Raw genomic sequence first — 16,853 nt, forward strand, 5'->3', positions numbered from 1 at the left:
GATATATCCTATTTTCGACATGCCAAATCGATTGGAAACGGTTTCAACCCGTTTTGAGCAATTCTGGAGCCTCCAGCAGATTTTTGGAACTCGAAATTCCCACAAAATGTCATCAAATAGAGTTGGAAAGCTGAAATTTATTCTGCAAACCAATTGCAATGCGCTACGAAGTACTGCAGGTGAATCTCAAGTCGTTCTGGAGCCTCCAAAAGATTTTTGAATCTTTAAATTTTCACAAAATTTCATCAAATGGAGATGGAAAGTTGAAATTTACTCTACACTCCAATTTTAACACCCTCTGAAGACGATTTCAGGTGAGTTCAAGTCATTTTGGAGCCTCCAGCGACTTTTTGAAAATTACCGAGGCCTCTAGTAGATTTTTGAAACATGAAATTTACTTCGTAAACTAATTTCAATACGATATGAAGTCGACTACGTGGTGGTTTCAAATGGTTTTGAAGCTTCCAGCTCCTTTTTGGAAATTTCAAGTTCCCAAAAAACGCCATACGACTGTTTGAAAAGTCGCTGGAGGCTCTAAAACGACTTGAAATCCACCAGCAGTCGACTTTGTAGCGTATTGAAATTAGTTTGCAGAATGAATTTCGACTTTCTATCTCCGTTTGAAGTTTCAAAAATCTACTGGAGGCTCCAGTAATTATCAAAAAATCGCTGGAGGCTCCAAAATGACTTGAAATCCCCCTGCAGTTGACTTCGTAGCGCATTGAAATTAGTTTGCAGAATAAATTCGAGCATTGAAAAATCTGCTGGAGGCTCCAGTAATTTCCAAAAATCGCTGGAGGCTCCGAAACGACTTAAAATCTACCAGAAGTCGACTTCATGGCATACTGAAATTAGTTCGCAGAATGAATTTTGGGTTTCCGACTGCATTTGATGAAATTTTATGGAAATTCCAAATTTCAAGAATTTACTGGAGGCTCCAGTAATTTTCAAAAAGTTGCTGGAGGCTCCAAAACAACTTGAAATCTACCAGAAGTCGACTTCATGGCATACTGAAATTAGTTCGCAGAATGAATTTTGGGTTTCCGACTGCATTTGATGAACTTTTATGGAAATTCCAAATTTCAAGAATTTACTGGAGGCTCCAGTAATTTTCAAAAAGTTGCTGGAGGCTACAAAAAGACTTGAAATCTACCTGCAGTCGACTTCATAGCATATTGTATGAAATTTTGTGGAAAGTTCAGTTTTCAGAAATATACTGGAGGCTCCAAGAAATTTCAAAAGGTCGCTGGAGGCTCCAAAATGACGTAAACGCGCCAGCAGTGGACTTGATAGCGTGTTCAAGTTGGAGCACAGCGTCAATTTTGGATTTCCAACTCCATTTTGATGAAATTTTGTGGGAATTTCGAGTTCCAAAAATCTGCTGGAGGCTCCAGAACTGCTCAAAACGGGTTGAAACCGTTTTCAATCGATTTGGCATGTCGAAAATAGGATATATCCCAAATTTCAGCATTCTCGGTCAATTTGGTAAAATTTAGATTTTTTCCCTCATTTTTAACCTTAAATTTGATTTTCAAAAATTCACCAAAAATCGAAAAAAGCACTTTAGCCCTTGAAATTTTGACAGATGGAGGGGAAGAAGCTGGCTCGCATCGAAATTTTCCTCTAACTGAAAATTATTCTAGAAAGGGTTCAATTGTCAACTTTTGTTAGAAAAATTTTTCAGACCACAGATGCAGAGATAGCAACTTTTTTCAAAAACGTGGTGGGTCGTTGAAAAAGGGTGCTCGAAAAATACAACCCGATCTCATGTTTTTTTTTTCAAAAATCATTTTTAACCTCCTGATTGCGAATCAGTACTTTGTTATAAACGGTGTTGGGACGTTTGTTATCTGATGGTCGAATTTTCATTTTTTTTGATTTGCTTACCAGTGTGTTTATTTTTTGCGTTTTTATTTTTTGTTTTGTAGAAGTATCGGCCACGTGTGGCATACGAAACATACCCGAAGTAAATAATAAAGTAGTTAAACAACAAAGGAAATTCCAAAATTTGGACATACATGCCCACGGTGAGTACTCTACTATGCTGCCTCGTGCGCTATACGTAAATTGTACATTTTTTTTTATTTTTTAAGGTTGTCGAACTTGATACGCGTTGAACTTTTTTTTTTTTGTTTTCTGATACGCGAACTCTCAACTATACGAGTATACCAATACGAATAAAATTGTCGTATTGTGGAAATAAACGTAGGGTATCGAAAACAATAACGGTTGATTAGGAATTGGAGAAGTTTTTAAATTGAAATTAATTGATGTCGATTGACGCGATCGGTTTTGTTTTTAATTTTTAGTATCTCGATACTGTTCGACTCGTGGTTTCGCACGTGGCGATACGAGTCGTATTATTCGCAATATTGGCAGAAATGAAATACGATCTTTGGAAAGATCACGTCACACAATAATATCGTATACTACTTATATGGATGGGGCTGTATTTCAATTAATAATTGATTATTGATCTGTTTAGTTAGTGAGAGAACAAAATGACGATTATTGTTGATTGTTTGTTTACCCGAATGGCCGAATGTGTGAGTCGCATTATTGAGGACAATACCGGAAGACTTCTGGTACCAAAGGTGTGTTTACGGTAGTGGTAATTGACTCCCGACTCGGAAGAGTGATCGGTGCAGGGTGCTTTATAGTGAAAGAGACGTGTTGCCTCTACCACCGATAGACCCAAAGGGATTGGATAAATTGTAATGAGTTAATTGGCTCGAATTCAGTATACGCGTGTTGAATTTTTTTTCCTGTTCGACTCTCGCAGTCACCGACGACGCGACCATAGTAATCGTGCTTTGTATTCAAATCTCATTCGCGGTGTATTGTTCGAACCTGAGCACGTGTACTGCTTACTATACGAATTACGAATATACGAGTATTTTATATGTGACGTGCGATGGTGATCGTGGTTCGATGAATGAAATGCTGCGTGTTGTGTTTGTGTGTTTTGAATCACGTACCTGAACGTAATATACGTAATAAAGACGTAGGTATGGCGATGGCCTGCGTCAGGTGTCGATATTGATTTGATTTTCGTCGCCGAAAATTTACCATTATTGATGCGTTTGAAGAATTTTTCACGTCGGAAGTATACCTTCGATGTGTCACTGACCAGTGGTGCTGAATGGGAAATGTTGTTGATCAGATGCGGTATGTACTACAATTTGGTGGAATTTTATTCGTGCCATGGTTTAGAGAGGGTTTAAAAATGATTTTGGTCGTTTTTGGTTAACCTTAATCATGTTGACTGTAGACTTGATCTGGAGTTGTGTGAGGTGAAATTCAGTTTTGGGCTCATCTGGGGTGGTTCCAACCTATATTTTTTTTTTCAATTTTTTCCTATTGGAAAAAATCCTTGAAATTCGAAGCACTCCAACTGAGAATCAAGTCGTACTCAGAGCCCCCTACCAGTTGAGAATTTAAAAAAAAAATTGAAATGCTGAATTTCTAAATAAATTTTCTCAATTTCTGCGTGAAAATTCTTCTAAGTAGTGCCCTTTTTGCGAAGAACCTTTCCTACTGGTCTCTCAAGCAATGATTGAGCTTCCTGCGCAAAGAGCACCCTTCTTCAGCTGAAAAAAAATTGAAAATCAAGTAAAATAATCGGTGAAAATTTTTTGAATTTTTCAATTTATTGGTCAGATTTCTTCTTTAAAAATTTACATAAATTTTCGCTTTTTAAAAAATTAGCTAAGGGTTGTCGTTTTTGTACAGGAAATTCCAAAAAGTCCCCCTTTTTCAAAAAATTGCCAAAATTCTCGATGTTTTGACCAAAGTTGCGTAAAAGTACCTACAGGTTTTTCCAATAATTTCCGTAAAGTGCTGTTTTTTGCTAGAATAGTCAAGTCTTGCTTTTTGTAAACGAAAAAATTGTTGAAAACTGTAGCTCTACATATATTGCAAAATTGCTAAAAAATTTCCTTTTTTCCCAAAAATTCAAAAAAGTCTTTCTTTTTTGAAAAAATTATCGGGAAGTCCATCTTTTTTGTTAGAAATTTCCAAAAAGCCCTTCCTTTTGTTGAAATTATCAAATTCTCATTTTTTTCAAAAATTGCCAAAAAGTCTCATTTTGTGACGATAAAAAGTTGCAAAATATTTCAACTTTTTGAAATTGAAAACCGCAGAACATTTCAATTAAAAATGTTTTGTTTTTTTGGCGAAAAATTCCAAACAGTTTCATATTTTTCCAAAAATTGTCAAAAGTTTCACTTTTTGCGAGAAATTGGCAAAAAGCTATTCCTTTTGTTGAAATTATCAAAGTTTTACTGTCTTGCCAAAAATTTCCGAAAAGTCGCATTTTTTAAACGAAAAAAAGTTGCAAAATATTTCATTTTTTTAAAATTCAAAACAAGACCATTTCATCAGTTTTTTAGCAAAAAATCTCCAAAAGTCTCATATTTTTCTAGAAATTGTCCAAAAAGTCTCACTTTTGTTAAAATTTTTAAGAAGCTACTTTTTTGCTGAAAATTTCCAAATAGTGTTCTCATTTTTTGGCAGAAAATTTCCAAAAATGTAATATTTTTCCAAAAGTTTGCCCAAAAAGTCTCACTCTTGCTAAAATTTTCAAATGTCACTTTTTTGCTTAAAATTGCAAATAAATTTTAGTCTTCTCATTTTTTGACAAAAAAAGTTGCAAAATATTTCAATTTTTAAAATCCAGAACATTTCAATTTAAAATGTTTTGCTTTTGGCAAAAAAATTCAAAAAATCTCATAATTTTTTCAAAAATTGTCATAACAGTCTCACTTTTGATAAAATTTTCAAAGTCTCACTTTTTTGCTAAAAAAAATGCCAAAAATTCTCATTTTTTAATCAAAAAGTTGCAAAATATGTTTCTGTTTTTTAAAATTCATGTTCTGTCTTTTGGCAAAAAAATTCCAAAAATCTCATATTTTTCCAAAATTGTCAAAAAACGTCCAACTTTTGCTAAAATTTTTCAAATGTCACTTTTTACTTGAAATTGCAAATAATAGTCTTCTCATTTTTTGACAAAAAAATTGCAAAATATTTCACTTTTTAAAATTTAATCCAGAACATTTCAATTTAAAATGTTCTGCTTTTGGCAAAAAATGTCAAAAATCTCATATTTTTCCAAAAATTGTCATTACAGTCTCACTTTTGATAACATTTTCAAGGTCTCACTTTTTTGCCAAAAAGTGCCAAAAATTTTCATTTTTTTAATCAAAAAGTTGCAAAATATTTTTCAGTTTTTTAAGATTCATGTTCTGTTTTTTGGCAGAAAATTTCCAAAAATATCATCTTTTTCCAAAATTGTCAAAAAAGTATTAAATTAATTTGCTAAAATAATTTTAAATGTCACCTTTTTTCTAAAAATTGCCAAAAAGTTTCATTTTTTGACAAAAAAGTTGCAAAATATTTCAATTTTTAAAATTAAATCCAGAACATCTCAATTTAAAATGATCTGCTTTTGGCAAAAAAATTCAAAAAATCTCTTATATTTTTCCAAAATTTGTCATAACAGTCTCTCTTTTGATACAATTTTCAAAGCCTCACTTTTTTGCCAAAAAGTGCCAAAAATTTTCATTTTTTAATCAAAAAGTTGCAAAATATTTTTCAGTTTTTTAAGATTCATGTTCTGTTTTTTGGCAGAAAATTTCCAAAAATATCATATTTTTCCAAAATTGTCAAAAAAGTCTTAACTTTTGCTAAAAAAATTTTAAATGTCACCTTTTTTCTAATAATTGCCAAAAAGTCTCATTTTTTTGACAAAAAAGTTGCAAAATATTTCAATTTTTGAAAATCCAAAACAAGAAGATTTCAATTTAAAATGTTTTGTATCTTGGCAAAAAATTTCAAAAAATCTCGTATTTTTCCAAAAATGGTCATAACTTATAAAACGTTGCAGTTTCACTGTTTTTCCAAGATTGTCAAAAAAAAGTCCAACTTTTGCTAATATTTTTCAAATGTCACTTTTTTGCTGAAAATTGCCTTAAAAGTCTCGTTTTTTGACAAAAAAGTTAGACAATATTTCAATTTCTCAAAATTCAAAACAAGAATAATATTTCAATTTAAGATGTTCTGTTTTTTGGCAGAAAGTTTCAAAAAATCTCATTTTTCCAAAAATTGTCATAACAGTCTCACTTTTGCTAAAATTTTCAAAGTCTCACTTTTTTGCCAAAAAATGCCAAAAATTCTCATTTTTTAACCAAAAAAAAATATGCAAAATATTTCAATTTTTGAAACTCCGAAACAAGAACATTTCAATTTAAAATGTTCTGTTTTTTGGCAGAAAATTTCAAAAAATCTTATATTTTTCCAAGAATTGTCAAAAAAGTCTCACTTTTGCTAAAATTTTCAAAGGGTCACGTTTTTGCTGAGAATGGCCAAAAAGTCTCATTTTTGGCAACAAAGTTGCAAAATATTTCAATTTTTGAAACTCCAAAACAAGAACATTTCAATTTAAAATGTTCTGTATTTTGGCAGAAAAATTTTAAAAAATCTCATTATTTTCCAAAAATTTCCAAAAAAGTCTGTTTTGCTAAAATTTTTAAAGTGATACTTTTTTGCTGAGAATTGCCAAAAAGTCTCATTTTTCGAAAGAAAAAGTTGCAAAATATTTAAAGTTTTTAAAATTAAAAACCAGTACTTACATTTCAATTCAAAATGTTCTGTTTGTTAGCAAAAAATTCAAAAAAGTTTCATATTTTCCAAAAATTGCCAAAAGTCTTACTTTTTTGCAAAAAATTTCCAAAAAGTCTCATTTTTTAACAAAAATGGTTGCAAAATATTTCAATTTTTTGAAGTACATCCTATAATAAGTACATAAAAACTAGAACATTAAAAAAAATGTTCTGTTTTTTGTCGAAAAATTCCAAAAAGTCTCATTTTTTTGACCAAAAAGTTTCAAAATATTACAATTTTTTAAAATTGAAAACAAAACCATTTCAATTTAAAATATTTTGTGTCTTGGCAGAAAATTTCAAAAATTCTCATATTTTTCCAAAAATTGTCAAAAGTCTTACTTTTGCTAAAATTATCAAAGTCTCGCTTATTTTTTGCTGAAAATTGCCGAAAAGTCCCATTTTTTGACGAAAAAGTTGCAAAATATTTCAATACTTTTTAAAATTAAAAATCAGAGAATTTCAATTGAAAATTTTCTGTTTTAGCAAAAAATGTTAAAAAGTTACGTATTTTTCCAAAAATTGCCCCCAAAGTCTCACTTTTTTGCAAGAAATTGCCCAAAAGCTCATTTCTTTTGTTAAAATTATCAAAATCTCACTTTTTTGCCAAAAATTTCCAAAAAGTCTCGTTTTTGAAATCGAAAAGTTACAAAGTATTTCAACTTTTTAAAATTACTCGTAGAAACCAAAATATTTCAATTATGTATTGAAATCTTCTGTTTTATTTCTTTTTTTTGGTGGGGGGAGGGGATCCTAGAAAATCGAAGTATTTACCACGACTGAAAATTGGTCGTATTCGGAGCCCTTTTCCTAGCTGAAAATTTTTCAAAAAGTCAAGTACTGAACTTTTTATTGAATATTCTCCATTTCTTCTAAATCAGAATTCCTCTAAATACCCCTTTTTTTGGGAATAACCCCCCTTCCCTTGGCCGCTGTAGCAATGATTGAGTTACCTGCGCAGAGGGAGTTCCCTTCTGCAGTTGATAATAACTAGAAAAAATTAAGAAAAATAATGGATGAAAATTTTTCGAAATTTATACAGTTTATTGATCATAATACATAATTCTAATTTTATGCCACCAACCGTTACTGTACAATGTTTCCAATGCTGCAGCAAATCACGCTGCGTAAGCTTATGTATCATCGAACCGAAACGAAACCCAATAAAACCGGAAAATTTATTAAATAAATGACGTATCGTTGTCGTATAGTCATACTCATGCTATATTGTACAACAACGATATAGAATTTACACAAAAATACCATCGAGTTTTTAGTAATAATAATGCACTCATTTTGATTAATGAATCATCATCGTATATCTACACAGTACACCTAGTCGTATCGTTCACAAAGGGCTACAAAAGCAACGGTCACAACGACTCGACGACTCCGACAGCAGAACTGACGTGACACTCTGTGACCCCATCCCCTGCAGCCCCTGCCACTCTGCTGTACGTATAATTTTTACTTGAAAACTAGTCTGACGCAACTCTCGCCAAGGTTTAATGAATTTTGGTCAAAATTTCACTGCAAGCCTACCTATTATCGTATATGAGACGAGGACGAGTAATAGGGTAAGGGTAGGTATAATTTGACGTTCGGATATTGTAAAGTCGAGGTACATTGGCCGATAGCTGTCGTTGGTCGTGATTTCGGTCACGTTGCCAGTCCATTCTGTATACGACCTCTTCCGGGACTAAATTTATGTACTACGAGTGTTTCCTACTATTTTTAAGAATAATTCGGAATTCTCGACCGATGACGTTAATTCGAGTTTTCGTTGAATTATTTTTACGTGCATTTATCTCTTTTATTCTTCACTTCACGTGTACCAAAAAAAAGAAAGAGAATAAGTCATTTTTGAAAGAACTGGGTCAATTAGTTTCATAATTCATTATTTCAACCGATGCTTCGACTGTCTGCTTTTCGATTCAGTTCCACCCTTTTCTCTCCCTGGAACTGACAGTCTAACGTGATTTTATTCATTTTTTCCAGAATAATGGATTCGAAGGAGGAAACGAAATTTTTCAGATTTTGATCCATCGTTCATATAACCCTTTGAAGGTGGGCGATGAATCAGATTTGTTTCAATAATTTTGAACATGCAGAATGAACATTTTTTTTTTTTTTTGCAAGTTCTCTGCCATAATTTTTTAGAGTCCGAGTGTCGTTCTTTTGGAGCCTCCAGCAATATTTTAGAAAAATTTCAAATTTTTGAACCCCCCTCCAATGAACTTGAGCACGCTTCCAGTCGATTAGAGAGAAGTTAGGGGTGAGATTTCTGGCCCATATCGATTTTTTCTCTATTTTCAAAGTTCGAATTTGATTTTTTTAAATCCTTCTTCAAGACTTCACCATTTGAAATTTGAAATTTACACGTAAGAAACTTGCAAAAAATTCGAGCCAAATTGGAATTCCTGAACCAAAAACGAAGCTGATTCAACATGGATTGACTCAAGTGGAAGAATTTGTATTAAAACACTATGGTGTCAGGAACCTTTCAAAGTTGAAAAAAAATCGACTGAAAATTTTCTCATTTTTTGGGTCAGAATTCTTGTAAACTCTAATGAAAAATGAAAAGAAAAATTCAAACTTATAGATGAAACATCAACTTATGATGAAAATTATTAGGTAGGTTTATTTTTGTTAAAAATCGAAGTCTGTATAAATTTACATTATGTATATGAAAAAATTGACATTAGTCGTATTAGGTTTACCTATATCGGTTAAAAATAGAGGTTTGTAAACTTATGTTATGAAAAAATTGAAATGCTGAGTTTTTCCTAATACCTATCTAAAAGTGACGCCTTACTAACTGCTGCCAGTTTGACCGCCGCCGTTATCTGCTGGAGGAGGAGGAGGACGATCCCAGCATTGGCCATACCAATCAGTGTCAGTTCCAGCGTATGGTGGGTTAGGAGCGACAACAACAGAGTCTGAAAAAACAGAAATAGTAGGTGTATAATATGTTGTGCCCGCCATCTGATACATATGTACGAGTATATTATGGTTATTTCAATGAATTCCAGGTTCATTAGTTGGCATTAACAATATATAAAGTGAATTGTTATTTTCTATTTCTTGAATTACGTATTCATTATAGTGTTTGGAAAGTATTTTTGTTCGAAATTTTAAAAATATTAGAAATGCCTTTGAATGTTGGTTTTGAATAATCATATGTCGGTAGGTTTATTCGAGAATAGTTTTCCGAAAAACCGGTTGCAGGGAGGAGATTTAATTCTTTTTCGCAGAATTTTTTGGCGGATAAACATGAAGTAAATTTGATAATTTAAAAATTATAAAAGTTACGCCGAGTAGGTACTTACATTTAACTGCATAAAGTTGTAAAACTGAAATTAACAAACAGGCACAATTAAGCAATTTATTTTTCAGTTGATGTTAACCGATTTTTAAATTAAAGCACATAAGTGTGCCTTTAATTACAATATCAGCAAAAATATGTACATATTACATATTTTTACTAAACAGAGTTACTCGAACTCACCTACAACCAATAAAATGAAAAAATAGGTTTTGATGAGCAGCATTGCATAAAATATTTTCGATTCGATTTTTTTAAAAAATTATTACGATTTGAATAGGTATAGGTATTATCAACGCGTTAATTAATGCAACTAAACGTTAAACCGAATACTGATTCCTTTTCATTCCGATTCTGAATATTTATATTTATAGTGATTTTGTGATTTCATTTCTGCGTCAAAATCGGTGTAGAAAAATATCCCAAAAACCATTATCATAATTTACAGACATTCGATGAATTATTTGTCAACTTTAATATGATCGACTTTGAATGATATTGTTTACAAAGTGATGACGAATAGATGAAATCTGGCATGAAATGTACGTTAGTAGAATTCGGCTTCGATCGGAACCCTTGAAAAATATTTTTTTTAGAGAACGCATAATTGAAGGGAAAATACCAAGTACGATATTTTTAGTGATTTTCCAAGCCATGCATCAAAAAACATCCATCTTTACAAATACAATAAATCAAACACACGCGTGAATCGAAGATTTCAGAAACTTGACATTTATAGCGTACTTTTTGATCTGATTTATAACCACCTAGGTATAGATTTTATCTACACCTAGCGCTTATTTGAATGCATCAATATAATGTAGGTATTAGGTGTATGATTTACGATTGAGACATTTGTAGAAAGAAAAGTGGGGAGGGGGACCCATAGCTGGAATGTGTTTTAAAAAATGCGTTATATCCCAAGGTATAATATTACACGAGTCTTAACATCTCTTAGGGGGGTGCAACAACGAGCTGAATTTATTTTGGAGGCTCCAGCGAATTTTTGAAAATTCATGGAGCCTTCAGTAGGGTTTTTGAATCTTGAAATTCCCACAAAATTTCATCAAATGCAGTCGGAAATTCAAAATTTATTTTGTGAACTAATTTCAGTATGCTGTGAAGTCGACTGCAAGGACAGGGAGGGTGTCTATTAACACTCCTTTTTATCCTTCAAAAGTCATTTTTTTGCCCATGACACCTTTTTGTCCTTTTAGTGTCCTTTTTTTCAACAATTTTATCCAAAATGACTTTTTCAAATTTTCAATTTTTTCCCCTTTTTCCCGGAATTTTGAACTTGTAGAAAAGGACTCATTTGTCGATTTTTCTAGAACTTGAATCACACATTTTTTTGAGCTTCTGCCCTCCTCCTTCCTTTCAGATTTTTTTTTTTTTACTTCTCAGCAAAACGTAAAATTTTGAAAACTTTTAGCCTTGCTTCACTCGGGTTTGTTTGCTTTTCTTTTTAAAGTTTGAATTTTTTCTTTTTTTGAATTGGGGTGTTGAATCATCATTTAAATTTTAAGATTTTGTAGCAAAATATAGGTAACTTATTACACAAAAAAACATCGTTTTCATTCCTTTCAAAATACTGAATTTCTAAAGCTTTTGCATTTTTAAAAAAAAATCATAATTCAAATTTTAAAAGTTTGAAACAAAACATACCTAAATAATTCTTCATCATCACACAAACAAACTTTGTTTTTGTACCTCTCGAAATGCTGATTTGCCCGTTTACTGTTCTTTTCAGATTTCGAATACCATCGTTTTTATGCCTCTCGGAATAATAATTTCCGAATGCTTTTGCCATCACATTGCTCGTGCCCGTTCGCTTTTCTTTTTTCATTTTCAATTTTTCAAAAAAATAATTATTCGAATTTCAAAATTTTGAAGCAAAATAATATACTTAGTAAACTCATCACACAAGATAACATAATTTTTTATATCTCCCAAAATACCTTCTAATTTTTGAGAGCTTTCGCCCTCGCTTCGCCAATGCCAGTTTGTTTCTCTTTTCATTAATTAATAACAAATTCCGAACTTGAAGGAGAAATCACGCCCTCTATCCCTCTTAAAAAATCCCAAGTGTTCAAAAACTGTCCTGTTAAAAGTCTTGCTAAAATTCCTTCGGCTAAAAACTTGAATGTAAATTTTGAACCTCCCACCTTGAAAAAATGTTGACCCCCACCCACACACCTCAGAAAATTCCGTAAATGCTTGAAAAGTGACCTGCTGAAAGTCCTACTAAAAGTCCTTTTCAAGTCCTTTTTTTTTCATTTTGAAATTTTGTTAGACACCCTGAAGTAGATTTCAAGTCGTTTTGGAGCCTCCAGCGATTTTTTGAAAATTGCTGGAGCCTCCAGCAGATTTTTCAATGCTCGAAATTTCAATAAAATTTTACCAAACAGTGCCGGAAATGCAAAATTTACTCTGAACTCCAATTTCAACGCGCTATCGAGTGGACTGCAGGTAATCTCGAGTCATTTTGAAGCCTCCAGTGACGTTTTTGAAAGTTCTTAGAGCCTCCAGTAAATTTTTGAATCTTGAAATTTCCACAAAATTACATCAAAATAGAGTTGGGAAGCCGAAATTTACACAGCGAACATTTACTAATAATTTCAATTCGCTATGAAGTCGACTGCAGGTGGATTTCAAGTCGTCTCGGAACCTCCAGCGACTTTTTGAAAATTACTGGAGCCTACAGTAAATTTTTAAAACTTATTACAGGCAGTTTCAATCCGTTTTGGAGTTTCCGGTGGATTTCGGATTTCCATCTCCATTTGATGAAATCTTGTTGAAATTTCAAGTTTGAAAAATTCACTGGAGGCTCCAGTAATTTCCAAAAAGCTGCTGGAGGCCTCGAAAACACTTGAAATCTACCTGCAGCTGACTTCATAATTTACAGAAAGAATTTCGGCTTTTCAACCCCATTTGATCAAAATCAGTGAAATACATACATTTATGTATATTATTTTTTTACTTGACAGTTACTCATACTCACCTACAACCAACAAAATGAAAAAATAGGTTTTGATGGCCAGCATTTTTTGAAGTATCTTCTATTCGTTTTTTGAAAAATTATTGTACGATTTCAATAAGTAATGCTTCTGATAAAGTTATCAACGCGTTAATCAATGCAACTAAACGTTAAACCGAATACTGATTTCTTTGTAATTTCATTTCTACGTCGAAGTCGCTCTAGAAAAACACCCTGAAAATTTGCAGGCAATGCAGACATTCTTTGAATTATTTGTCAACGTGAATGTGACCTTGAATGATGAATTTCACCATTACAAAGTCACGACGAATAAATGAAATGTATTACTACGTAGAATTTAGCTGCGTAACCTTTGGAAAATATTTCTTTGGGGAACGCATTATACACAAGAAAAATTACGTAGGTACATCTCAGGTGCAGATTTTGTGATTTCATTTCTACATACGTCAGAATCGTTCTAGAAAAACACCCCGAAACCCATTATCACAATTTACAGACATTCGGTGAAGTTTTTGTCAACTCGAATACGACCTTGTATTTTACGATTACGAAGTGGCGACGACGAATAAATGAAATCTGGCATGAAATGTACTTAGAATTCGGCTTAGAGAGCAGAACCCTTCAAAAAGTATTTCTTTATAGGGAACGTACTCGTATATTCGACCGAAAAATACAAGTACGACATTTTTTTGGTCCTGTGCAAAGGAATGCGTCAAAAAACATCCATCTTCACAACAAAAAAAAATGCAATAAAAATCCTTCAAAAATTTTGACGAATATGAAAATTGAATGACGTAGGACTGAACATAATATTACACATATTACACGTAATGAATTAATTTTCGTTGTGAAGATACTTTCTCCATTTATGGATAAATGATTGGGCTCGGCTAAGTTAGCTGGAGCAGAGAGCAGAGCGGGATTGATGGTGATTATTTTTACGCGGCGTCGGCTTCGGCACGAGTCGAAGCTCGCGAGTAAGGTATCTGGATTTTTATATTTATTGGCTGGATTTGATGCGAGTTTTCGTTTGAACGAAACCGTCCACAGGGGAAAGAGGATGGAAAAAACGTGATACTGGACGCATCATCGTCGTCTTATGATACTCGTAGTATACGCTATACAGTTTCCATTATGGTTGTTTCATAATCAGCTTAAGCTTAGGTATGGTTTATGGTCTCGTAGTAGCATCTGAAGAGTGTAAAAATATGTGCATACAAGGTGTCCCGGTTTTAATACGTATCTTCATGTCTCTGGAGTTTGTGAAAAACGTCAGTCTTCGATTATGTTCACTCATTGACGATTTTTGCTCCTGAACTGCAAAACTTCAAGGCTCATATCTTGAGACTGATCAAAATTGAACCAAATCTGTTTGAGGAATATTAAAGATACTTAGAGTGAATAATCAAATTTGGTAAAAATTACGTGTGGACACAGCAATCATTTTTTTTTGTTGAAAATTTGCGGACTTCCTGGTTTTGACTTTCTCAATTTATTTTTGAAGTCTTTTTTTTCAATTTTTTTGAAATTTTATGTGAGAATGCTTCGTTTTTTAATCTGGAGTATCTTTGATTAGGGGGGGGGGGTGAGCTGTTTTTTCGAATCGTTTTCCAAAATGCTAATTGCTAACCCACTTTCTCAAAAATAACCTCGCATGTAGTAGTAGATATTTCTTGAACGAATAAATGGAAACGATTGTTCTATATAAAAATCATATCTGAACGAAATTGTTTGTCTACACGTTTATTGTTAGTGCAGGAGAAGAAAAGGGGAGAAGGTGGTCACCACGTTCTCGTTCCTTTCAGCTGCGGTTTCTTTTTCACAGAACCTATAAAAATTAACATTGTAATAAGTATGCATTTTTTTGTCGTCAGCTGTACTTCCTGTCTGCAAATCTACCTACATAAGTACTTACGTGTAAATTGAAGGGATAGGAGGGAATCGTGAAGGAAATTCATTCTGGCTTGTGATTGGTTATTTTCCATCATTAATTTTGGTAGAGAATTTTGAATGAAAGTATCGCATTCGATCGGTTTATATTTTCATATCTGTAATTTCATCAATTTCAAATTTTGGCACCCCCCTCCCCCTCAGCCCTTCAACGCTCTGGAAATGAAAATTTCATGCTAGAAGCTGGACTGCAAAATTAGGTGGTAATATTTGAAAGAAAAAATTGAATTCGAGTCGCATCGTTCATTTTCGAAATTTGAGGGATCATTTCATGTGAAGTCAGCTCAATTTTTTCTTTGGGTGGTCCGATTTCGATCAGAATTTTTTTGAAGGTCTCTTAACTCTCACACTGGGAAAAAAGAAATATCGCTAACACTGCCCTTCCTAAACCCCACTATCTAGCATTGTTGGGGGGAGGGGGGAGGAGGAGATGTGTTTTTCAGCGGTTGAAATTTATTGTCATGTCCAACTTTGGAAGTTCAATTACTTGGGACTGCTGCAACATTGGAGAAAAAGTGTCTACAGTGTTTTAAATTCAATCGAAAGTACTTTCAAAAATTCAAAGTTGAGCTTTTTTGAAATCTCAATTATTTTTGATACTTGACTTGTCAATTTTTGAAACAGTAACTTGAAAATTTGAAAAAAATCATGGAAGCATAATTATACTTTTATGATGTTGAAAATTTTGAAATTTTCATGGTGGGATTTCCAAAATTATGAGGGAGGAGGAGGGGGAGGGGGGTTTGGAGCTCGGAATTTTGGTCAAAATGTGAAAAAATGTCAAATATTACGTTACATATCGAGATTTTCGAGGGCTCTAAATACGAATATGAAACCATTTTTTTTATTCGAACTCTCCAACTCCCCCCTCCCAATCGCCACCTTCCCTCCCATTTCCTTGAAATGGAAAACATCGTATGATATAATTATGGACTATATGGTGTATCAGGTATTTGTGAGGGCTGAATACGAATATCAACTATTTTTTAGTTTTTAGCCCTCCAACCTTTCCATCCGCCCCTCGCCCCAAAGAAAATTGAAGAAATTGTTTGAAATGTGATTCATTAGGGTTTTTTGGGATTGCTCGATGGATAATGTGTGCGTATTTACAAAATTCTCCAGCGAAAAGACTTCCATAATATTTTCAAAATCGTGCACTTTTGCTCTCTATGCAAAATTCTACTTTTTCCAAAATGAAAACTTTTTTTTTAGTTGAAATTTTGCTGGTATTTAGAGTTTAGGAAAAATATGTCATATGTATTTAATGGTATTATCGAGTTCTAGATGAAAAAAGTTCAGCTCCAGTGCCCCCTCCCCCAAAATAAAATAATTCAACATTTTCAACTTGCAAAAAAAAAAAACAAGAAAGTGTGGATGAAAAAAATGTTCAAATTTTCATGCATCTCCTTAAACATAAGAATTGTTGCAGTTTTGACATTGGGTGGGGGGGCGCAATATCTTTGGAAGGTGTGAGGATGGACGGTCATAAATTTGTATGCAGAATTTTTACATCAGAGATACCTAACCTTTTGGATCAATTTCGACTTGGTGTCAGTGAAAATCCGATTTCATCATCTTATGGGTGGGGGGGGGGGTTAGTTATCTGTCAACCAATTTTTGAATCTCACAATTTTTATTTCAAAATTGAAAACTTCGTTGATATTTAATCTCATTTCATTTCAATTTTGTCATGATATGAAGATTATTTGGGGGGGAGGGTTAGAGGAGGCATCATTGAGTCCAGAGGCGCGACGAAGATGTGTTGAGGGGAGGGGTGTAAGATTGAAATTTTTCCAACTTTTATCCACCCGATTTTCCCAACCTTTTACTCCAGAGCCCCCTCCTCCCCCCAGTATTTTGCATGGTATAATTACTCTGATGGGGTTCGAAGAAGTTTTAGAAGAAGGAGTTGAAAACAAAA

General features: G+C 33.1%; 1 protein-coding gene across 7 annotated transcripts in view; it reads left to right on the forward strand.

The window, feature by feature from the left end:
- The window catches only part of wake (wide awake), a 492,350-nt gene that overhangs the window by 454,593 nt on the left and 20,904 nt on the right, over window positions 1-16,853 (forward strand). For 2 of the 7 annotated variants that reach the window (XM_065364775.1, XM_065364741.1), the window contains one exon: window positions 1,929-2,027. The exons of 4 other annotated variants lie outside the window; for them this stretch is intronic. In XM_065364775.1, coding sequence (XP_065220847.1) covers window positions 1,929-2,027 — 99 coding nt within the window. Of the gene's footprint in view, window positions 1-1,928; window positions 2,028-2,807; window positions 3,169-16,853 lie in introns of those variants that run through there. One more of the 7 variants, XM_065364783.1, reaches the window with a different exon arrangement.

This window comes from Planococcus citri, chromosome 1, assembly GCF_950023065.1.
Source record: "Planococcus citri chromosome 1, ihPlaCitr1.1, whole genome shotgun sequence".
Lineage (NCBI taxonomy): Eukaryota > Metazoa > Arthropoda > Insecta > Hemiptera > Pseudococcidae > Planococcus > Planococcus citri.